General features: G+C 40.8%; 1 protein-coding gene across 1 annotated transcript in view; it reads right to left on the bottom strand.

Moving 5' to 3' along the window:
* The window catches only part of wdfy3 (WD repeat and FYVE domain containing 3), a 332,679-nt gene that overhangs the window by 228,020 nt on the left and 80,152 nt on the right, over positions 1–24,507 (bottom strand). The window contains exons 3-5 of the mRNA XM_048604494.1: positions 13,472–13,595; positions 7,900–8,009; positions 4,051–4,212 (exon numbers count right to left, since the gene is read on the bottom strand). Coding sequence (XP_048460451.1) covers positions 4,051–4,212; positions 7,900–8,009; positions 13,472–13,595 — 396 coding nt within the window. The remainder of the gene's footprint in view (positions 1–4,050; positions 4,213–7,899; positions 8,010–13,471; positions 13,596–24,507) is intronic.

The raw sequence follows: 24,507 nt of genomic DNA, 5'->3' as shown, positions 1-24,507 counted from the left end.
CGCCTCAGTATAGGAAGGATGTGGAAGCTTTAGAGAGGGTGCAGACGATATTTACCAGAATGCTGCCTGGACTTGAGGCCAGGTCTTATGAGGAAAGTTTGAGGAAGCTTTTCTCATTGGAGCGAAAAAGGATGCGAGGTGACTTGATAGAGGTGTACAAGGTGATGAGAGGCATAGATTGGCTATCCACTCAGACATTTTCCCAGGGTGGAAATGACTACTACTAGGGGGCATAATTTTAAAGTGATTGGAGGAAGGTATAGGGGAAATGTCAGAAGTAGGTTCTTCACAGAGAGTGGAGCGTGCGTAGAATACGCTGCCGGCAGTGGTAGAGGAGTCAGATACATTAGGGACCTTTAAGCGACTCTTGGATAGGCACATGGATGATAGTAAAATGTAGGGTATGCAGGGTAGTTTGATCTTAGAGTAGGATAATAGGTCGGCACATCATCATAGGCCGAAGGGCCTGTACTGTGCCTGTACTATGTTCTACAGTGCCTGTACTATGTTCTACAGTTGAATAAACGCAACTTAAGAGGCATGAGGGAGGAGCTGAACAGAATTGACTGGGAGAGGAGCCTATCAGTAAAGACAGTGGAACAGCAATGGCAGGAGCTTCTGGGAGTAATTTGGGAGACCCAGCAAAAATTCATCCCTAGGAAAGAGAAGCAGACTGAAGGAAGAGTGAAGCAATCACGGCTGACAAGGGAAATCAGGGACAGCATAAAAGCAAAAGAAAAAGTATATAATGTGGCGAAGGGCAGTGGGAAGTCAGAGGACTGGGAAGGCTATAAAGACCAAAAAGGGGACAGTGAAAAAAGAAATGAGGAAGAAGATTAAATATGAGGGTAAGCTAGCCAGTAATATAAAAGAAGATTACAAGGGATACTTTAGATATCTTAGAGGCAAAAGTGGACATTGGACCACTGGAAAATTACACTGGAAAGTATTAATGGGGAACAAAGAAATGTTTGAGGAACTGAATAAGTGCTTTGCGTCAGTTCTCATGGTGGAAGACATTGGTAATATCCCAAAAATTCAAGACAGCTGGGGGAGGGGGGCAGAGGTGAATATGGTGGCTATCACCAAGAAGGTGCTAGAAAAACTGAATGTCCTGAAGGAGATAGCTGAAGAAATAGTGGAAGCATTAGTGGTGATCTTTCAGGAATCACTGAAGTCAGGGAGAGTCGCAGAGGACTGGAAAATCGCCACTGTAACTGTAACCCCTCATTTAAGAAGGGAGCAAGGCAAAAGATGGGAATTTACAGGTCAATTAGCCTGACGTCAGTCATTGTTCATTGTGAAGCATGAGATTTTTGAATACTTGGAAATACACGGTAAAATAGGGCGATGTCAGCATGGTTTCATGAAGAGGTGATCATGCCTGGCAAATCCATTAGAATTCTTTGAGGAAGTAATGAGCAGTTTAGACCAAGGAGAGCCAATGGATCTTATCTACCCGGACTTCCAAAAAGCCTTTGACAAAATGCCACACAGGCAAGGTGCTCGCATGGATAGAGGATTGGCTGTCTGGCAGAAAGCAGACAGTGGGGATAAAAGGGTCCTTCTCAGGATTGCAGCCGGTGACTCATGGTGTTCCACAAGGGTCAGCGTTGGGACCACAACTTTTCACTTTATACATTAATGATCTAGATGAAGGAACTGAGGGCATTCTGGCTACAACTGCGCAGATGATACAATGATAGGTAGAGGAACAGATAGTACTGAGGTGGTGCGAGGCTGCAGAAGGATTTAGACAGGTTAGCAGAGTGGGCAAAGTGGCAGATGGAATATAACGTGGGAAAGTGTGTGAGGCCATGCACTTTGGTAGGAAGAATAGAGGAATGGCCTATTTTCTAAATGGGGAGAAAATTCAGAAGTCTGAAGTGCAAAGGGACCTGGGAGTTCTAGTCCAGGATTCCCTTAAGGTAAACTGCAGGGTGAGTCAGTAGTTAGGAAGGTTAATACAATGTTGTCATTTATTTCGAGGGGAGTAGAAAATAAAAGTAGGGATGTACTTCTGAGGCTTTGTAAAGCTCTGATCAGACCACATTTAGAGTATTGTGAGCAATTTTGGGCCCGATATTTCAGAATGGATGTACTGGCCCTGGAGCAGGTACAGAGGAGATTCACGAGAATGATCCCAGGAATGAAAGGCTTTAACAAATGAGGAACGTTTGAGGACTCTGGGTCTATACTCTATGGAGTTTAGAAAGATGAGGGGGGGGATCTATTGAAACTTAATACTGAAAGGCCTGGACAGAGTGGACATTGGGAAGACGTTCCACTGGTAGGAAAGACTAGGACCCAAGGGCACAGCCTCAGGAGTAAAGGAAAGGTCATTTAGAAATGAGATAAGGAGAAACTTCTTCAGCCAGATTGCGGTGAATCTATGGAATTCATTGCCACAGGGAGGCTGTGGAAGCCAGGTCACTCAGTATGTTTAAGACAAAGATAGATAGGTTCTTGATTGTCAAGGGGATCAAGGGTTACAGGGAGAAAGTGGGAGAATGGGGTTCAGAAACTGATCAGCCATGATTGAATGGCAGAGCAGGCTCGATGGGCTGAAAGGCCTAAATTCTACTCCTACATCTTATGGTCTTTTGTTTTATAACACTTCTACGAAATGCCTTGCGAGGTGTTATTGTGTTAACTTTACCAGAAGTCATTGTAGTATGACCATCACCTAAGAAGCAAAAGCACAACATTAAAAAGCAGCGAATCTGAAGTAAAAACAAAAATTGCTGAAGGAACTCAACAAGTTAGGCAGCAGCTATAGGGAGATTCATGTTATTAGTTGAACATGACCTTTCTTTGAAAACAAAGCCAATTAAAGAACATTGTTCAACTCAGATGAGACTATTAATTACCTCCACAACTGAAGTTGAATGGGAGTAATAGTTTTGTTAGTCTGTAAGCAATATATCTCAAAATCTAATGTATGAATTTTGACAAAATTTTGGTACACAGAGCAGGACCCAAGCAAAAACTTATTATTTTTTAAAGTTGCAAAGGATCCTGAAATTCTTAAAAGGACCGCAGGGTGAACTGACCTTTTCTACAATGAATGTTACGGGTTGTTTTATAGAGAAATAGAGACGTACAGCACAGAAACAGACCCTTTGGTCCAACTCATCCATGCCGACCAGGTATCCTCAATTACTCTAGTCCCATTTGCCAGCATTTGGCCCCGATCCCTCCAACTCCTTCCTATTCAAATACCCATCCAGATGCCTTTTAAAATATTGTAATTGTACCAGCCTCCACCACTTCATCTGGCAGCTCATTCTGTCCACGCACCACCCTCTGCGTGAAAAAGTTGCCCCTTAGATCCCTTTTATATCTTTCCCCTCTCACCTTAAACCTATGCCCTGTCGTTTTGGACTCTGGTATACTGGGAAGGTTTATAAAATCATGAGAGACATCGATAGGGTGAATAGCCAAAAGACTTTGGAAAATAGGACAAAAGGAAAATAGCCGCAGCCTATTCAGCCTCACTCCAAAGCTTAATCCTTCAACCCTGGCAACATCCTTCTAAATCTCTTCTGAACTCTTTCAGGTTTCACAACATCCTACAGCAGAAAGGCCAGAATTGCACGCAGTATTCCAAAAGTGGTCTAACCAATGTCCTGTACAGCTGCAACATGACTTTCCAACACATTTCATTTAAAATGTAATAATGCTATGGACTGTCTCAGCTGTTGTGATTGAATTTGCTGTCAAAATGTGAGCAGAGTTTTCACAGCAGGTTGCTGAATATGGATTGGCCTGAAGCCTTCTCAGTGAGATGGAACCTCGTAACAAAAAGATTTCTCTTTTGAGCTTAGTAGTTAAAAAGCAGAGAAAAACCTCTGAGGAGCTGCGTGATTGTGATACCACTGAGTTAATATGGTGTGAGCAGAGTAATTCCCTCCAGTGAATGCCTCTTAATTTGTAAATACAGAACACTGATGATGGCTAACTTAGCAATGTGTGAAACCATTTAGTGGAAATGTCATGAGGGAGTATCAGGATAAATATTAAGTAGATTCAAACATAATAATATTTCACCTGCACAAACACTTTCTGCAACAGTGCCCGTCGTTCGCTAAGTGGTAAATCTGTCTGAGCTCCTCCAGGGGCATCAGGCACATGTGGGAGATCGAAGAATAGGTACAGGCATTTAACCAGAGTGGAAGGCAAAGACATTGTAGTCATGTAGTCCACAGTCTTCTGTTATTAATGAAACACAAAAAGATAAATTCTAATTCACATGTAATAGCATTGTGATCTGGCAGAAAATCAAACACCTCAAAATGTAATTCTAAGCAATAAAGCTAAAATCACCCAACTAAGTCATAGGTCTGAGGTCTCATCCACCTAATTCACTCAAAGGAGCCTGTTCATTTATCAACTTATCACATGGGCCAAACAGTATTTCATTTTAGGAATAAGTATACCTAAATTGGATTGAACATGAATGAATTGTCTCTTGCTGGTCACCCATAGGATGTGGTTCTCATTCAACAAATCAATACTTGTCTCATGCAAAAACCTATTTTAAAAAATTAAAGCTCATACTTTGTAATTGTTAGCTTCTCTACTGGTGCTTCTACCTGTGCTTCATTTCCAAGGTTAGTTTCTGACAACAGAATTTTCACGCTCCAAGGGACAGAAACCAAAACTACATAGTTAACGGGCATTTTGCAGAATTGGCAAGATGTGAAAAATGCTTTCCAGCAGGTCTTTTTAACCACTTGTGTTTCTTAACCCCCCCGCAAAAAAAAACTTTCCTTGGAATCCTACACCACTTACCAAACCCTTAATCCTTGTTTTTGTATTTAATGCCAATTTGTATGAAATCCAGAATCTCAGTCTTTTCATTTCCCCTTTCATTTTTAAAGAAATATGCAGTCGTAGACTTTGATACCTTTACGCCCACTTTGTTAGGAGTTTAATTCATTAGGGTATATTTTCACTGATGGCACATCATGCTATTCTAGTTGAAGACGAGGTGCCAGTGTTGCATTGGGGTGGAAAAAGTTAGAAGTCGTACCACACCAGGTTATAGTCCAACAAATTTATTTGAAATTGCAAGCTTTTGGAACGCTGCTTATTCATCAGGTAAAGTCTGAGTTTCTGTAAGAAGTCTGTAGTGTCGCGTCAGAAGCTGGGAGTTCCTTGAACAATGGGTTTCAAGAAGCCCTCAACACAGCCATGGAGGTTCTCACACAGGATCTCATTGCCTGATACAATGGGACAACCAGGTGTGTTAGCTTTGTGTATCTTCTGAAGGCAGAAGAAGTCTCCTATGTGAGAAGTACGCAGGATGAGAGTGCAAAGGATACTCTGAAAGTCTGGATCAAAGGTCTTGGCCAGTCTGTTGAGTTGGCAGGTGTGTTCTTTGGTTTGATCAGCAGGTAGTTGTCTGTAGTGTTCCTAGTTGTTCAATTGTCTGTATGCTTCTTTGCAATAGTCCATTGTATTCTGTATGACGATAGCTCCTCCTCTATCCGCTGGCTTGATGACAATGTTGCAGTTGGTCTTGAGAGCACAGATGACGTTGTGTTGTGCCTGGGTGACGTTCTGGGCTATCTTGTGAGCACAGCTGATGAATCTGGCATTGATGTATCTCCTGACAGCTTGAACAGAAATGTTGAGCCTACGGCAGCAGCCTTCCAGACGGATCCAATTTGACTGTTCTTTGGTTGCTGCACTGCGGATATCTCTGGCAACTTTTCCGGTTTATTGGTTGTCTCATTGGACTTGCTGCTGACACCTTGGGGTTTGTGGAAGAATTCCCGGAGCGTCATTCCTGCGTGTCTGCCGCAAGACCAATGGGGTCCATTTTGGTAGACAGGCAGAAATTAAGCCCTCAGCTGAGAACTTTCATTTTGTCTGGTTGAAGGGTGTAGTCAGACAAGTTGACAATGGACTTCCCTGTGGTGGTACCGGTTTCGACCACTGTCACCAGGGGAGGCTTGGTTACAGCTGATGGTGATGCCGAGTTTCTTAAATTACCTGTTCTTAGTGTGCATGTAGGTAGCGTAGTTCCATTGCCTTGTCTACTTGGTATCTCGTAGCTGGTCCGCTGTTTCCTGAGCTCAAGCCGAGAATATGAACTCTATCTCCTTCCACCTGACAAAGCAGCAGCACTCCAAAAGCTTGTGATTTCAAATAAACCTGTTTGACTATAACTTGGTGTCATGTGACTTCTGACTTTGACCAGAATAGCATATCATTCCCATTGTGTTCATCTATAAATCATTACTATAAATGGAAAGTAGTTAATGGGGGGAACAATTGACCGTTTTTCTAAAGCACTGGATCACACATGAATTACCAGCCACTTTCTCAGCCTGATCTGCCACATTCAATGATTATGCAAATATACCCTCAAGTCCCTCTAATCCTACACTTCTTTTACCATTGTATCCTTTATTTCATATTTTCTCTTCGTTTTCTTGTCAAAATGCAACATTTCACACTTCTCCACATCAAATTTCATCTGTCAAAGGTCTGCCCATTTCAGCCTTCACTGTCTTAAGATTTACACCATTCTCACTTTCAAGCCTCAGGTCTTCAATCTGACATTACATGCCTCAGGTGGTTCAGAGTGCAATTAACTTTTTTTTGCTGTTAAGTCCCACCCCTCCACAATAGAAACATAGAAAATAAGAGAAAGAGTAGTACATTCAACCCTTCGAGCCTACTCCTCTGTTCATTATGACCGTGGCTGATAACATGTTCAAAAGCATGTTCCTCCTTTCCCCCATATCTTTTGAGCCCTTTAGCCCAAATGCTTTATCTAACTTCTTCTGGAAATCATACTATGTTTTGGCCTCAATTGCTTTCTGTGATAGTGAATTGCATAGGCACACTACTCTGGGTGAAGAAATTTCTCATCTCAGTCCACATCCTTAAATTGTGACCCCTGGTTCTGGACATCCCCAGAATCAAGAACATCCTTACAGCACTATCCTGTCTCTCAAAGTTGTGGCACTAAAGTTCCCTACTGTCCCTAGACATCAGAACTGCCAAAGCTGCCTTGGTGCGGGTGCGTTTCTTCAATATTCGTTAAACCTAGGCCCAACTCTGGCTACAGATTGTAATTTTGAAGATGGGTTGCACATTAAGATTTCACATCAATATGATTACAAAACCTTCCCTTTTTGATTAGGAGAACATCCATGCACGAAGTCTGTTAAGAGTGCACAGCACTTTTGCTTGAAAAAACCTTCATAAAAATCCCCTAATCATTGCCATTCTGCTTCTAATTCAGTGCAGTGTAATGTGATAACAGATTTAGCTCAAACAAATGTGCTTTTCGTTGATTTAAAAAAAATAAAAATTCAAAACGTGTGACAGAGAAGGAATTCAAAGCAATGAGGCATAAGGAATTAAAGATTAATGGACAGCAAAGTTCCCACTAAGTTGTGTTAGAGTGTTGCAGCACAGCACCCTCAAATATACCACGCAGCAATGGTCCGCAAATGCGTGCATCCTTGCTGAAAAAAATTAAATGGACTGCAATTTGAAAGAATCGACTGGACACAACTAAATTTTAAAGGGAACATGAGTAGAAAGACAATTAAGAGATGTTTGTTTCCCTTTTTGTCTAAGTATTAGTTACAGATCTATCAGTATAAAAATAAATGCTTGACTGAAAGAATAAAATATGACAACAGGTTCCACAACATATGTTTTGTCTGTAAATTTGACTTGTTATTTTGTAACTCAGCTTCACAAATAACGGAATTGCAAATACACATCAAGCAAACCACAATGCTGTACATATTTAGGAGTTAGCAAACTATGAAGACAATTTTGTAGGATACATTCTTAATTGAACAACCTCGGAGAAGATCCAGCCATGTTAGTGAATACACCAAATATGCCTAAGGTTTAGTTTCAACTAACCTGCCCAGAAGATGCAAGTAAGTTGATTGTAGTGAGAAGCATCCAGCCTCTGCTTGATTCTTCGCTTTGATTAATCTCCAGAAATTGGACAATGGCACGACTAGCTGCCTCTATGGACAGAGGAGGAATCAATAAATAGACATACTGTGGCAAGGAACATAAAGAAACTGGACATAGGAAGACCCACAGCTTGATAGTTACAGACATTTTAGCTGACAAAAACACCACAATTTCAAATTAAAGAAATAAACTGACTTATCCAGGGCTCCGCTGCAAAGACTTAGACAAATAACCACAGTTCAAGATTTTAAAGGAACATGAGGATAAAAATATTGAGCCTTCCTGGGAAAGAATAAATACAGTGAAGTATTTTGTGGCTCTATTGCAGTACAGCATTGAACAGAGAGCAGCATAAAATTGGTGTACTAACATCACAACTTTTCTGGAAGTTACAATGACAGTGGTTTGCTTACATATCTGATGTGGTTATGACAAAAAAATGCATACCTAAAACTTACACTCCTTTTCATATTTCAATTAGAAAACATTTAAATGAAATGTCAAAAGCTAAATGTCGCTGATCTGCATTATAGTTTGACAGATGCAGGTATACAGTCATGATTTCTTAGGTGGTAACTTCCTTTGGAAATGTAAATAGATAAACTCTAGCAGATTCTAAACATCTCCAAAGGGAAAGAAAATCTCAAAGAAAAGCTCCTCAAAGTTGTTCGATAGCAACCTTGGCAAGGGTGTAGAATTACGATGTCTGTCAGCCTCTTTTCATCAGGAAGGTATGGTAGCACGAAGGTATCAAAAAAGTTTCCACTGGCGTCAACTTATTTTCAAGTCTGTAATTTCTTCTGTTCATTCTATTTATGTTACTGTTAGTTCAATAGGGCATTAATGGTCTTTGATTAAAAGAAATCTGGTAATCCTAAAACATTTCACACTGTATTTTCACTCATACTCTACCTACACTAACTTTCTCTTCTGTAGATGTATTATAATATTTCCACTTATGAACTGTAGTTTCCATTTGGTGATTGATTTGTTTCAACTAAAATACAAGAACTGTCAGTTCTTCATCTTCCTTTGAACAGAAAAGGTACAGCATCCAAATCGTAAGTGCCATGCATGACAGAAGATACAAAAGTTGAACTACAACAGAAAAAGAATGCTTATTACACAGATCAGGAGCAAAATGTGGTATTAAATGTCAGAATATCAGGACAAGTACTGCATAAGTTGAAAAGTTAATACAGGAAGCAAGAGAACTACGAGTAAAGATTAGTATGCAACATTAAATTGATCCTTAAAACATAAGGGCCAAATCTCCTGATAAGGAGATAATTGCTGCTGAAGTAGAGGCAGCAGTGCAGCTTCAAGATCTTGTGCAAGTCTTGATCCAGCTGACCCCATGGGAGATGGTCAAGAAGTTCAAACTTCTAATGAGCAACTGCCCAACGCATAGCACCCTCTGTAGAAGTCCCCAGTTCTGAGTTGAGGCAGAAACTTTGTACGGTTACAGGTTAGAGGAATTAAAAGCTGACCTAAACTCCCGGCTAATGATAAGAAAGTGATCCTACCAGGCTCACCATTGACTTCCATGCACACCCCCTCAGTGACCTGACCCAACCCAACTCTCCCAACCACTGATCAAATGAGCCAACCTCCAACTACCCACTGTCCCTTCCACTACCCCATTTCCCCGCCCAAAACTACTTAACAGCTTCCAACCAACCGTGATTGCTTCACCCATTTATCTGCAATCCCCAACCCACATGGCATCTGCACGCCTTCAACCACTTTCCAACCTACCACTCCAACCACCTACACACTTAGCTTCTCTAAATAACTGGCTTTATGTCTTTAAACATGGAATTTACTGCTGCAGAAGACAATCCCACCCACTGTTATGGATTTCTGGACTTGACTGAGCCGTTTTGGTGTGAAAGTCTTTCACCTGGAAGTTTGCCTAGCACACTGCTCTAAGGAGGGAAAATCTTGTCTGATCTGAGTCAGAAATAGTGATTCTGTCATTCAGGCCAAGTGCAAGAGGTTTGCTGAAGTAAAAGGTGGACTTTGCAGTTTTTGGTTTCCCTTCATTGTCCAAGGTGGCCATCCCTTGCATGGGTAAAATCGTCCAGTGTGTACCCTAACATTACTGTGGGCCTGACTTTCCACAGTGCAGACGAGAACCTGTGTCACAGACAAGGAGATGGTAGATGGCTCCCCTCTTTTCCAACTCGAGTAACAACAAGATGTGCTTCAAAAGAAGCGTTTAACTGTTTAAGTGCTATGACTACAATAAGGCACAGGACAGATGTTATTGTTAGATTTTAAAAAGAGGATAAATGTTTATTTCTCTAATGTAATTGCAATGGCACCCACTCACTTATTCACAAAGGACACATATACAAGTAAAGATGATTACAGAAGAGGGAGCATGCGCTGGGCTGAACTCCACCAGCGTCAGAGGGTTTCCAAAATGAAGATGCTGGTGAGAGGTTATGTCTGGTATCCAGGCCTGGATGCAGACATATTCACGTTGGTGAGGCAATGCCCAGAGTGCCAACAAGGAAAGAAATTACCACCAGCAGCTCCCCCACATTTGTGGGAATGACCAGGTAAACTCTGGACTCGGTTACACATCGACTATGCAGGTCCTTAAACTGGAGGAGCAGTACCTCATATTCCACCTCGGGGTCCCACTGCCCAACGGCCTAAACATGGATTTTACCTGTTTCATAATCTCCCCACCCTCTGTCTCATCCCATGACCGATCCTCCCTCCCATTCCCGCCTCCTTGACCTGACACAACCTGTCCATCTTCTCTCCCACCTATCTGCTCTTCCCACCTCACTGACCAATCCCCACCACTCCCTAACTCCACTCACCTATCACCATCCCACCTACTTTCCCCAGCCCCACTCCTCCTCTATTTGTTTCTGAGCTCCCTTCCCACCCCCCTCCATTTCTGAAGAAGGGTCCCGACCTGAAACGTCAACTTTCCTGCTCTTCCGATGCTGCCTGGCCTGCTGTGCTCCTCCAGCTCCACACTGTTATCTCTGACTCCAGCATCTGCAGTTCTTACTATCTCTTAGGTCAATGTTCTTTGTCATTGTAGATGCCCACTCAAAGTGGCTGGATGTGCACGTAGTTCATTTGTCAAACACAGGGACAACAATAAGAAAACTGCACACATCTTTCGCTTCAAAGCTGAAGGCACAGATACCAACTTTGGAAAGAGGAATTAAAATCTCAAGTGCTCAAGCAGTCAGATTTAGAGGAGGAGAACAGTGTTCTTGGAGGATTGTAAGATTGGAGCAGAGATAGGAAATGACAAGGCCATGTTAGCATTTGAAAACAAGGAGAGTGGAGCTCAAGAGTTTATTATACTTAAAGTCGTTCAGCACAGAAACAGACCCTTCGGTCCAAATTCTTGCAGTCAAAACGATCTTTAGTTTGCACAACTGTCAGACCATGATCTGGTGTATATAGTAGACAGTGATCATAAAGACATTAAAACTACACATTTTTATAAATGTTACACAATTATTGCATAATTAACCATAAAGTACCCCTCAGGAATTTAGCACCAAATACTAGATGTTTCTACAGTCTTTACATGACAGTAAACTTCTGAACTGCCTTGCAAATTATCCTAAAATGCAAAACCTTACATGTAGCTCAGGGAATATTAGCTGTCATTTTGTTGAGGAACTTCACACGTGACACATTAGACAATGAAAACCAGTTGAGAAAAGAAGGACCATGAAGGGAAGAAGAAGAAAAAAGAAACTGAAGATTTTATGCTCATTGATAAATAGAACGCAGCAAGGTTTACAAGAATGGTGACGAGAAAGCATAAAAGGTAGATTATGGGTCTGGGTATCACTAATATGAAGGTGGCTTCCAAAGTGTTCCTAACATGTAGAAAATGACTCTCTCTTCAGCTCTGAAGAGTCATCTAGACTCGAAGTGTTAGCTTGCTCTCTCTCCATGAATGCTGTCCGACCCACTGTGATCTCCAGCATTTGTTGTTTTCAGTACAGATTCCAGCATCTGCAATAATTTGCTCCTAAATTAGCACAAGTTTGGTTTCATTATTACAATGATTTTGACATGCAACACAGGCAACAGTAAATGGAAGGGGGAGTGGGGCAAATCTTTACATTTTAACTGTCATACCCCAGGCCTGAAACATTTCCACAGGCACAAAATGATCTACAACAGTTGTAAACCTAAGCTACAAACTATAACTGATAAATGTATTCCAATTTGCAAGACCTCATAACCAATCAATTTAAATTGAGGTACAAAAATCCTTAGACACAACTGCATGAGGCTAGGACCAGCCTCTGAGAAGACAGGAGTTACCCGATTTAAATAATCTTGATGGCTGCTTGTGTCATTTGTGCACATCTTACTTGCCTGACAGTTAAGGAAAAGGTATTTACATGTTCCATGTACCATACAGTCACAGAGTGACATAGCACAGAAACAGACCCTTCAGTCCAACTCCTCTGCATCAATTAATTTAGTCCCATTTGCCAACATCTGCCCCATATCCCTCTAAACCCTTCCTATTCATGTACCCATCCAGATGCCTTTTAAATGTTGTAATTGTGCCTCCATCACATGCTCTGGCAACTCATTCCATAGGTACAGCACCCTCTGCGTGAAGAAGTTGCCCCTTAGGTCCCTTTTAGATCTTTGCCCTCTCAACTTCAACCTCTGCCCTCTAGTTTTGGACTCCCCTAAGCTGGAGAAAAGACCTCAGCTGTTCACCCTATCCACGCCCCTCATGATTTTATAAATCTCTAAGTTCACCCCTCAGTCTCCAACAGTCCAGGGAAAATATTCAGCCTCTCCCTATAGCTCAAACCCTCCAACCCCGGCAACATCCTTGTAAATCCTTTCTGAACAAGTTTAACATCTTTCCAATAGCAGGGAGACCAGAACTGAATGCAGTATTCCAAAAGTGGTCTAACCAATGTCCTGTACAGCTGCAACATGATATCTCAACTCCTATACTCAATGCACTGACCAATGCCAACTGAGTTTTGTTTATGAAAGCACAAAGAAACAAAAGATTTCAACATCTTCAGTTCCAGACATTGACAGAGGTGGTTTTCGACAGTTTTATTCTTAATTGACGTGGTGACCTGCTGTGAATACCCAGGTTTTAACTTAGGAAACACTCAGCCTGGAAGTCCACTTTCTTGGTTGAGTCTAGGTTCATCAGGGTCCCAATCTAACTATTGCACTCCTAGTAGATTTGTCATGGAAGATTATCAACCCAAGAGCAGTCAAAATATTCTAATGCAGATACCTGTATCTTGTACAATACCTTAAAGGAAAATTAGCAATAAGATAGCATATTGTAGCTATCATTAAGGAAATTGTTAAGAATTCATTGCAGCTATGATTTAAACTGTTATGAGGGTAACCACTGATGAGTAAATTATTTAAGTTTTGGTACTTGCTGTCACATGAATTATTAGTATTGCCTTCTGAACATTATCAAATCTTGATATCTTGTTCCATCTAAAATCCAGATATCCCATACCTGTAGATTTGTTAGAGGCTCTTCTCCTAATTTCAGTCACCATTAAACGCGATACCTGGGCAGCAAACTGCAAGAGATCTGAAAATTTCTCCATCATGGTGCCAGGAGGAGCATTTCCAAATACCTTAAAAGGTGAACAAAAATAATGCATATGAACTAATAAAAACTTAAAGCAGATGTAGGTGCTAAAACTGGCAGTTTTAATTTTTTCTGTTCTTTGTCTCTATCCTTAGTTACATACAACATGTTATTATTTTTATCCAGATAACCACTCAATAGACTGACAACTTACTCATACTGTGAAATAGGATACTTTAATAAATTATATACAAGACAATCATCACATATATTTTTAAAATGTCATTTTCAAATTATTCTGCAGCCATTTCTACTTCAACTTCTAGTATTTTGCCTAAGACACTTAACGGCTTCACTTTCTAGCATTTCAATAGTGTAGTTCATCATTCCCTCACATTGTTTATGTGTTCTATTTCAGTTAAACAGTAAAAAATATCATTACTTAATACTACTTCTTATACTGAATGTATTTATGATATGCAATCAGACATTGTTTTTCCTTTGAATTCCATCTGAGCAGTCTTTTAAAGTGACTTTTAAAAGTTATCGAACTGAATCTTCAATTCATTTTACTCCCCACAGCTGAGTAATCTACTGAGTATTTCCAGCAATTTTTGTTTGAATTATTTTTAGTAACTTATGAATAAATTTTCATAGCTAAAATACTGACATAGTTACATCATTTGACTTTACGTGTAACCTTTCTCATGCCCACTGCTGCAATTTCCTTATTCACCTTTTCAAAAGGTGATTTATTCTCAGTTCCATAATCAACACACTCAGTCATCCTGCAGTTATTTCCAGCAATATCAATAGAAATGGTGGACAGATTAAATAGGGCCAAAGTAATAAATTCAGAGGATAGATGTTAATACAGAATTCTACAGGAAGACTAAAAAGTGACTGGCAAAGCATTGACAATAATTATTAGGGAGTCACAGAACTGCAGGAAGCTCCACAGGTAAATACAAACCTTTTATTCTTAGTTTCATGGAGAATAATAGAACTGATTATCTGGAGTGAAGTGGAGGATTATCTGTCTGTTACCTGGAAAATCTCTACAACAATAACCTGTAACGGTATTTGATTTAAATTCAGAAGGGTAGATCCTAGCTAACCAAATTTGTCACTTTTTTTCTTTATTCATTCACAGGTTGAGGGTGTCGCTGGCTAGGCTGCATTTATTGCCCATCCCGAATAGCCCACAGTCAACCACACTGTAGGCCAGACCAGGTAAGGAAGGCAGTTTCCTTCCCTAAAAAGACAGTAGTGAACCAGATGGGTTTTTCCGACAGTTGACAACGGATTCACAGTGACCATTAGATTCTTAATTCCAGATATTTATTGAATTCAAATTCCACTATCTGTCATGACGGGATTTGAACCCAGGTTCCCAGAACATTATCTGGGTCTCTGGATTAACAGTCCAGGGATAATTCCACTAGTCCTTGCCTCCCCCTTCATGAAGGTAGGGCTCAAAGTGAATTATACACAAGTCTGCAACATATGGAAGCTCAACTTCAAAAACATCACACAAATGTCTGTTAGATAATTTGATTTGTTGGGAGTCAAGATAAGCTTTTTTGGGAGTAGACAAGAAATTGGCTGAAGAGTGGAAAACTTTTAATTGTTAAAAGTGTTACATCAGGGTGGGAGTTAAGTACACACCTGATGAGTTAGATTCAAAAATGTGATGGAAATGCAGTAAATATGTAGATAATAAATTGGATGCAGGATTTGAATTAGAGGAAGAAACTCAAATTGCAGAATGAGTCAGCCAAACCACAGCTGTACATGCTCTTCTAGCAGATCCAATTTATTGTAGACATATAATAAAAGAACTGTACACTACACTCAGAAGTGACCAAAACAATTCTATGAATAGCACTGAGGCAACAGGTAAACTGAAGAGCCCTCAAATGTTTCAGTGCACACCATATTCAGCATATCTGCCCAATACTACTCACACAGTCCGAAGAATGCTCAAGTGCATAAATAAAAAAGTTTAGTCAGATGAAGCTGTCATCACCGTACAGCACTCTGGTCAGCCAACATCATAAATCATTCTTGATGATGGTTATCGAACTGAAACAATAACTCATCTTCTCTCGGATACCTCCTGACTCAAATACCTCCATCATTTTCTGTTTCTTTCAGATTTTCCGCATCTGCAATATTTGCCTTTGCAATATAAATAATGTGTTGGCTTTTGGTTCCCAAAAGAGAAATAAAACACTGAACAGTGCAGAAAAGAGTGTCTGATCCAGAACGTTAAAAAGTGAGTTAGAACAGAAGACTAGGGAAACTTGAAACATTTTAGATGACAAATAAATTAACATGGGACATAAAAAGTAATTATACTGAGATCATACCCAAAGGATTGGTCACAACATATTAGCTAGTAAAGTGCCTGCCAGTTATTTCATCAAGATATTATAATTCTGCCTACACACATGACCTATCTAGGAGACATTATGGGTTATTGATTTCAGATCATTATAGTGGTGCTTCTGGTTAGTTCCCAGGCTGGAATCTGGGAGTGAGAGAGTGAGAGAGTGAGAGTGCGAAGGGGGTTTGAGAAGAGGGGCTGGGATACTAGTCAGGTCCCAGAGCTAGAAAGCAGCTGTTTATTTGGGTTCATTTATTTGGGGGTGGATGTCATGTCACGGTTCTGGGTGGGGTGGGGAGGGGGGTGTTGGGTTACGGGGTCAGGGACATGTAATTGGGGTTGGTGTGTTATTATACCTCCAACAAATTACTAACAAGAATGGAAATAATACCCAAAACATACTGAAAACTGTCAAACATATGTCACATTTAATCCAAAACTAAAAACGTATGTCAATCTCAATCCAATCTTGCAGGGTGCAGATGATGTTTCAGTGTGTTCATCAGAAACAGAGTAAGGTCATTGTTGGTTCCTTCGCTGAAGCATACAAGATACCAAGAAAGTTAAGGCTCTCTAACAACCAGCTCCTACAGTGCAATACCTCCCTCCACTGGCAAGACCTAGAAAGTGTGGACCATTTTCTATATCTTGACACACTTGAAAAAGTCTGGCACAGATGACAAAGTCTGTCGTAGACAATAAAATTCATCATTTTCCCCTCAGTCAGGGGAAGGCTGAGTTGGCATATTTCAGGAGCAGTGTGTTTGAGGACCAGAATCACAAACCCAAGACTAAGAACTTAGTTCAGTGGGGTAGCAGTGTTCTGTGCTCAAGTGCTTCAGGAACTTGGACAAAATAGAGCAGGTTCTTCAGAGCACTGGACAAGTTCCATATCTTTTCAGTCCGTGGATTCAGATCATAGCAGCTGCATATAAAAACAAAATCCACTGCCTCCAACAAAGGCAAAGAAAGAGTATTATTTTCACTTTCCAAAATAAATTCACTCAATAATTACAATCTGAATGAACTTCCCCATTGATTTTCAGTGTCTCAGGTTGGTTGGCAGGCAACAATTAGGAATCATCTTATTGTGCTAGGGTAAACTTCAGAACTTTAGTAACCGTCATAGATTGAAAGCAGCAGCAATAACTTTGATTGGAATAAACTGAAAGGGACAAGGACGAACATAAACAGGAATCAAAACTATATAAACAAAACTATTTTAACAACTGCTTGAATAAATGGCTGCCTTATGCCACAAGGACAAATTAATGCACTGCAGAAGAATTTAAGGAGTTGATCACAGGAAAGCTGCATCTTCAAACGGACAAGCCAATGCTAAATGTAATAAGAAACAAACAAGCCACTTCTGGTAAGAAGGCAAGCTGCAGATGTAATGGTTGAGGCCAGTTGTCAATACTGTGGACTAAAGGATCATCAATAATATCACACCACAAACCTGAAGTAGAGAAAACTGTAAAAGAATTCAACTTCAGGACTCCTCCGGAGAAGAACACCGCAATGATCAAACCCGGAACATCCAAAGTTCACTTCCACCACTAATTGGGTCATAGTCAAGTTGGGTTGTGACGCTTAACTTGCTTACATGAGGGGTCGTATTTCGGTTGCTACATGCAATAAAGTTTAAATTATTGTTTTAGTATTTAACTGTGAGAGATTTCTTAATAAGTAGCCAAATTAAAGGCAGCTTGTGGTAATTTACCCACAACAGCACTCTCAAAAATGTACTTACACTGGAATGAATTAACCCTAACTTGAATTCAAGGGACATGGCATTGTTACTAAGGCCTGAAATTAAGAAGTTCGGAATAAACCTTCTCCTTGAACTACTGCTGTCCCTGTTACGAAGATATTCCATTAATGCTGTTAGGTTGGGAGTTCCAGGATTTTGACTCAGTGATTAAAGAAATAAGGAGAATATGAAATTTGAAAACTTGCAAATGATGATCTCCTCATTGCATGCGGTCGTAGTTCAGCTAAGTTACATGGGCCACGCGTCTGAGAGAAGGTATTAAAAATCTCAGCAAGCTGGGCTGTGCATCTTGCAGATGTTGATGCCACAGTGTGCCATTGGTTGAGAGAATTACTATTTAAAGTACAGATCAAGTTTCCAGTGTGTTCATTGGAAATCCATCACATAGATACAGAAACTTCTGGCTTTTGTGATGGGTTTCAAAGTCGAGTCTCTCTGAACTATAGTGCAGCTTCTGAAACAGTAGGAAACTCAGGAAGCAGCTTTCTGAATTCCACATTTAACCATGCAAGTGTAATCACTGAAGGTCATTGTCCAACTATACAGGTATTATCATCACCTGTTAATTATGCCAGCTGAGACCTAATCCGTAATTAATCAGGGTCAGCAGAACTGCTTGTGGCCAATGCCTCAACTTATAAATTCAAGGTTTGATTTGCTAGTTTAAGATCTTTATTATCTTATCCTGTTATCTTTACAAATTTAAGTATATGAACATCATAAGTTTCTATGTTTCTGTATCCTAGTTGTCCTTGTATTCCTTCTCCTCATTCTTCCTTTCAAAATTGACTTCAAAACTTTTGTTGTATGAAACATCATTTGTAATGTGTCTATTTAAGAAGTCAATATCCTCCTTAAGTCTTCTATTTTCATTGTGATTCACTACCTTTTCAAGCTTTCTGTCACGAAACTGAAATGTTGCTTCCAATAGCAACCAAAAATGTCAATAGGCTATTCTTTAGAGGAAACCATCATGCATCTCCCTCCAGTCTGATAAACATTTACCACAACTCTACCTCTTAGCCAAATTCATAATCACATTGCTACTGGTGCTTAAATTTCACAGGCTTTCATTTTCCTCATGCCCACTATGTGTAAATTTAGTAAACATGTTTAGAAAATTCAGAAACCAACATTAATTACAATACATTCAGCAACTTTTTAATACTTGTTTAGTCTAAGAAATCTTTCACGATTATTTTTTATTATTCACTTGTGGGACATGGGCATCATTAGCTGGGCCTGCATTTGTTCTTCATTCCCAGTTGCCTTCGAGAAAGTGGCAGTAAACTGCCTTCTTGAGCCGCTGAAGTGCACGTGCTGTAGGATGATCCACAATACCATATGGGAGAGAATTCAAGGATTTTGACCTAGATACAGTGAAGGCATTGCGACATATTTCCAAGTCAGGATGCTGAGTGGCTTGGAGGGGAACTTGCAAGGAGTGCTGCCTTTGCTGTCCTAGATAGAGGCAGTCATGGGTTTGAAAAGTGCTGTCTGAGGATCTTTGGTGAATTTTTGCAGAGTCTCTTGTAATAGTATACACTGCTACCATGTGTTGGAGGTGGAGGGAGTGGACATTTGTGGATATAGTGCCAATCAAGGGGGCTGCTCTGGCTTAGATAGTGTCAAGCTGCTTGAGTATTGTTGGAGCTGTACCCATCCAGGCAAGTGCGCAGTATTCAATCATGCTCCTGACTTGTGCCTTGTAGATGATGGATAGACTTTGGGGAGTCAGGAGGTGAGTTTCTAGCAGCTGGCCTGCTCTGGTAGCCACTGTGTTTATGTGGTGAGTCCAGTTAAGTTTCTGGTCAATCATAACCCCAAGGATGTCGATGGTAACATCACTGAATGTCAAGGGGTGGTGGTTAGATTCTCTCTTATTGGTGACAGTAATAGCCTTGCATTTGTGTGGTGCGAATGTTACCTCCCACTTGTCAGCCCAAGCCTAGATATTGTCTGGATTCATTGCATTTGAAAATGGACTGTTTCAGTATCCGAGTCATGACTGGTGCTGAACATTGTGCAGTCATCAGTAAATATCCCCACTTCTGACCTATGAATAGTGAGAAGGTTGATGAAGCATCTGAAGATGCTTGGGCCTAGGACACTACATTGAGGAACTCCTGCAGAGATGCCCTGGAGCAGAGTTGACCAATTTCCAACAACCACAACCATCTTCCTAACCACCAGGTTTTATTTTTATTAAATTCATTCACAGGATGTAGATGTCACTGGCCAGTTTTTCTGCACCTCTGATTGTCCAGAGGACAGTTAAGACACAAACACATTGTGGGCCTAGATCAAACGTAGGGCAGATGGTAAGGGTGGCAGATTTCCTTCCCTACAAGATACTAGTGAATGAGATGAGTTTTTCCGACAATCAATGCCTTCATAGTCATCATTAGCCTATTAATCCCAGATTTTCTTTTACTGAATTAAAATTCCACCACCTGTCTTGGCAGGATTTGAATCCAGGTTCGCAGAATGATTTCAATCAGCAGAGAGTTTGCCCCGGATACCTAGTGATTACAGGTTTTGCTATGGTTCTTTGATGTCACACTCAGTGGATTGTGGCCTTGATGTCCAGGGCTGTCACTCTCACCTCACCTGTGGAATTCAGCTCTTTTGTCCATGTTTGAACCATGGCTGTAATGAGGTCAGGAGCTGAGTGGTCATGACAGAACCCACACAGGGCATCACTAAACAGGTTATTAGTGAGCACTGTTGATGACACCTTCCATCACTTTATTGATGATGGAAAGTACACTGGTGGGACAGTAGTTGTCTGGATTTGGTTTGTCCTGATTTTGATTTTTAGACATACCTGGGCAATTTTCCACATTATCGGATAGATGCTAGTGTTCTAACTGTACAGGAAGAGCTTGACATGGAGGTGCCACTGTTGGACTAGGGTGGACAAAGCCAAAGTCAGAGGTCACACAAAATCAGGTTATAATCCAATAGAGTTATCTGAAATCTAAAGCTTTGGGAGCACTGCTCAATCTGGTGAAGTGAGGAGAAGCACACAGGCACAGAACTTATATGCAGAGAGACCAAAAGATCGTACAAATGGTGTGAGTGGAGTGTCCACAGGCTGAATAACAAGTCTCTTCAAATGAAGAAGTGTCAGATAGTATGAGTAAAGTGTCAACAGCTGAATAGCAAGTGAAAGGATGACCTACGATCTGATTAATTGAGGCAGAGATAATTACAAAAAATTAAAAATAAGGTGTTGCTGGAGATAAACCAAATGGCTGGAATAACTTGACACCCATTTTACAAGGAACCCTACAGACTTCTTACAGAAACTCAGCACCCATGGACCATTTAAACCATGAACATTCCTTGTCACAAATGGATGTTTCAGCCACTCTACACCAGCATCTCCCACAACGGCATCACTGCAACTGCCAATTTCCAACGCCAGCTTACAACTCATCCAATTCATCCTCAACCACAACGTCTTTACCTCCGACAACCAGCTTTTCATCCAGCTACGGGGACCAAATTTGCACCCCAATACGACATTTTCATGCACAAGCTCATCAGGTGATGTCAGCGCTCCGAAGGCCGGTGATTTCAAATAAACCTGTTCAACTATAACCTGGTGTCGTGTGACTTCTGACCACATATTAATTAGATTAGGTAGTTTTCCACGTTAAGAAATAATAACATTTTAAGTGATAGTAGGAACTGCAGATGCTGGAGAATCTGAGATAACAAGGTGTAGAGCTGGATGAACACAGGAGGCCAAGCAGCATCAGAGGAGCAGGAAGGCTGACGTTTCGGGCCTAGACCCTTCTTCAGAAATGGGGGAGGGGAATGGGGTTCTGAAATAAATAGGGAGAGAGGGGGAGGCGGATCGAAGATGGATAGAGGAGAATTTAACATTTTAACTGACCCCCTTTATCCCATAGTCTCTACATCATACTGCAATAAATGGCATTGATAGAATTCATTATTAAAAAGAGCTAAACAAAAAACCACTCATTTAGTTCCTCTACTTTTGCAAAATGATTTTTTTTGGCCTCTGAAAATACCATCCTTCATGTGACTGTGCTTTTAAACAAGTAGCCTCTTTGGTTTTTGGTATACTACTTTTTAAATTGAATTTCTTTTGCAGCATGGAATAGTTATGATTTGACTTTGCAACTTAAAAAATTTTTTACTGAAATGCTTAACAACTGTTAAAAGTAAACGATTCAGAAGACATTTTGGCAATAGGATAGTGAAAAAGAATAGTCAGCCTTCGAAGGAATCAATAACAAATTGCTTGGGTTTAAACTATTTTGCTTGAAATGGGCAATCTCCTATTCGAGAAAGTTAATGTTTAATCATGTTTAAACCTGTAGTATAAATCGTTCTCCAAAAGTGCAGTTTTCCAAATATCTCATAGCATGTCATTTTGCAAAGTAGGTAGGTGCTACTGTACATGATCTCTTCTCCTCTGGATACACTGAATATTAAATCACATGATTTTTATTTTAAAAGTTTAATAAGATTTCTTGCTGCTCAGAGGTAAGAGTGCTCACAGGCAAGAGAGTTTCCAAGCTTTTTTCTGACAAAGGAATCATGTGTTCAAGCACTTTTTATGACTTATAACGAGATGTAAATGCTTCAGTGCTATTTCACATGGTGGGAGTTAGATATTGAGTGGTGCAAACATTTTTTCCTTTCTCTATGTTTATCATTATGGCTGAAGACCAATATATTCCTCTGAAATCACCAAAGGAACTCCAGGATTTCAGCATTCAATTCAGTTTGGGAGGCATAGCACAGTAGCAATGTGCATGGACTAGCAATGCAGAGGCCTACACTAAAGTTCTAGGGGTGTGGGTTCAAATTCCTCTAGAACACCAAATTGAATTTAAATCATCAAACTGAAAGCTAGTCTTGTGTTCTTGTGGAGCTGAGCTAGTGTCCCTACTCTGAGCCAGAAGGCCTAGGTTTGAGCCTCACTTACTCTCTGAGCAGGTTAACTAAAAATATCTAAAAGCTAGTCTAATGTTGACCACAAAATCAGTGGGATTTTTCTGCAACAATCAGCAACCTGGCTCACTAAAGTCTTTTAATGAAGGAAAATGCCTCTCTCATCTGGCCTAGCTTCAGGTTATTCCAGTCTGATAGCAATATAGCACCTCTGAAATGGTCTAGCAGGGTACTCAGTGCTATCAAACTGCCATTACATCTAAAAAAAAACCAGACAAACCACACAATATTAACCGAGGCACTAGAAACAACAACAGCCAACCAGCCTAGTCAACTTTTCAAAATCTTCCTTACTAACATCTGGGAGCTTGATCTAAAAACAAGAACTGTCCCACAATCGAGCAACAGCCTGACAGTCCCTTCAGGCAATGTTCCAGATAGCATCACCACCTTCCTGGATACACCCTGCTCCACCACCAGGATAGACCCATCAGAGATGCCAACACAATGGTATACGGCTAGGAAGGAGTTGCCTTGCAACTCCTCAGAACTGAATTCATACACTATTAGGTCTCAAAATATCAAGTAAAATTATATGAAGAAAGCCCCTTTAAACCATAAGACCACAAGACACAGGAGCAGAAATTAAGCCATTCGGCCCACCGAGTCTGCTCCGCCATTCAATCATGGCTGATAAGTTCCACAACCCCATTGTCCTGCTTTCTCCCCGTAACCCTTGATAATCAAGAACCTATCTATCTCAGTCTTAAATGTACTCAATGACCTGGCCTCCACAGCCTTCTGTGGCACTGAATGCCATAGATTCACCACTCTCTGGCTGAAATAGTTTCTCCTTATCTCCGTTCTAAAAGGTCTTCCCTTTACTCTTAAGGCTGTGCCCTCGGGTCCTAGACTCTCCTACCAATGGTAGCATCTTCCCAACGTCCACTTTGTCCAGGCCATTCAATATTCTGAAAGTTTCAATTAGATCCCCCCTCATCTGTCTAGACTCCAATGAGTATAGCCCAAGAGTCCTCAAACGCTCCTCATATGTTAAGCTTTTCATTCCTGGGACAATTCTCATGAACCTCCTCTGAACCCACTCCAGGGCCAGTACATCCTTCCTGAGATACGGGGCCCAAAACTGTGCACAATACTCCAAATGTGGCCTGACTAGAGCCTTATGAAGACTCAGTAGTACATCCCTGCTTTTATATTCAAGTCCTCTCAAAGCAAAAGCCAATATTACATTTGTTTTCCTGACTGACTCAACCTGCAAGTTTACTTTGAGAGAATCCTAGGCTAGAACTGCCAAGTCTCTTTGCACTTCAGATTTCTGAATTTTCTCCCCATTTAGAAAATAGTCCATGCTTTTATTCTTCTTACCAAAGTGCATGACCTCACACTTGCCCATGTTGTACTCCATCTGCCACTTCTTTGCCCACTCTCCTAACCTGTCCAAATCCTTCTGCAGCCTCGCCACCTCCTCAATACTACCTGTCCCTCCACCGGTCTTTGTATCGTCTGCAAACTTAGCCAGAATGCCGACAGTTTCTTCATCTAGATCATTAATGTATAAAGTGAAAAGTTGTGGTCCCAGCACGGACCCTTGCGGAACTCCACTTGTCACCGGCTGCCATCCTGAGAAAGACCCCTTTATGCCTACTCTCTGCTTTCTGCCAGACAGCCAATCTTCTATCCATGCGAGCACCTGGCCTCTAACACCATGGGCCCTTATCTTACTCAGCGGCCTCCTGTGTGGCACCTTATCAAAGGCCTTCTTGAAATCCAGGCCACTGCTGTTTGTCATTTTTATAAATGACCTGGATGAGGGCGTAGAAGGATGGGTTAGTAAATTTGCGG

The sequence above is a fragment of the Rhincodon typus genome, chromosome 1, assembly GCF_021869965.1.
Source record: "Rhincodon typus isolate 14 chromosome 1, sRhiTyp1.1, whole genome shotgun sequence".
NCBI lineage: Eukaryota > Metazoa > Chordata > Chondrichthyes > Orectolobiformes > Rhincodontidae > Rhincodon > Rhincodon typus.
Note: the sequence above shows the minus strand (reverse complement) of the source record. Positions and strands in the feature narration are given on the sequence as shown.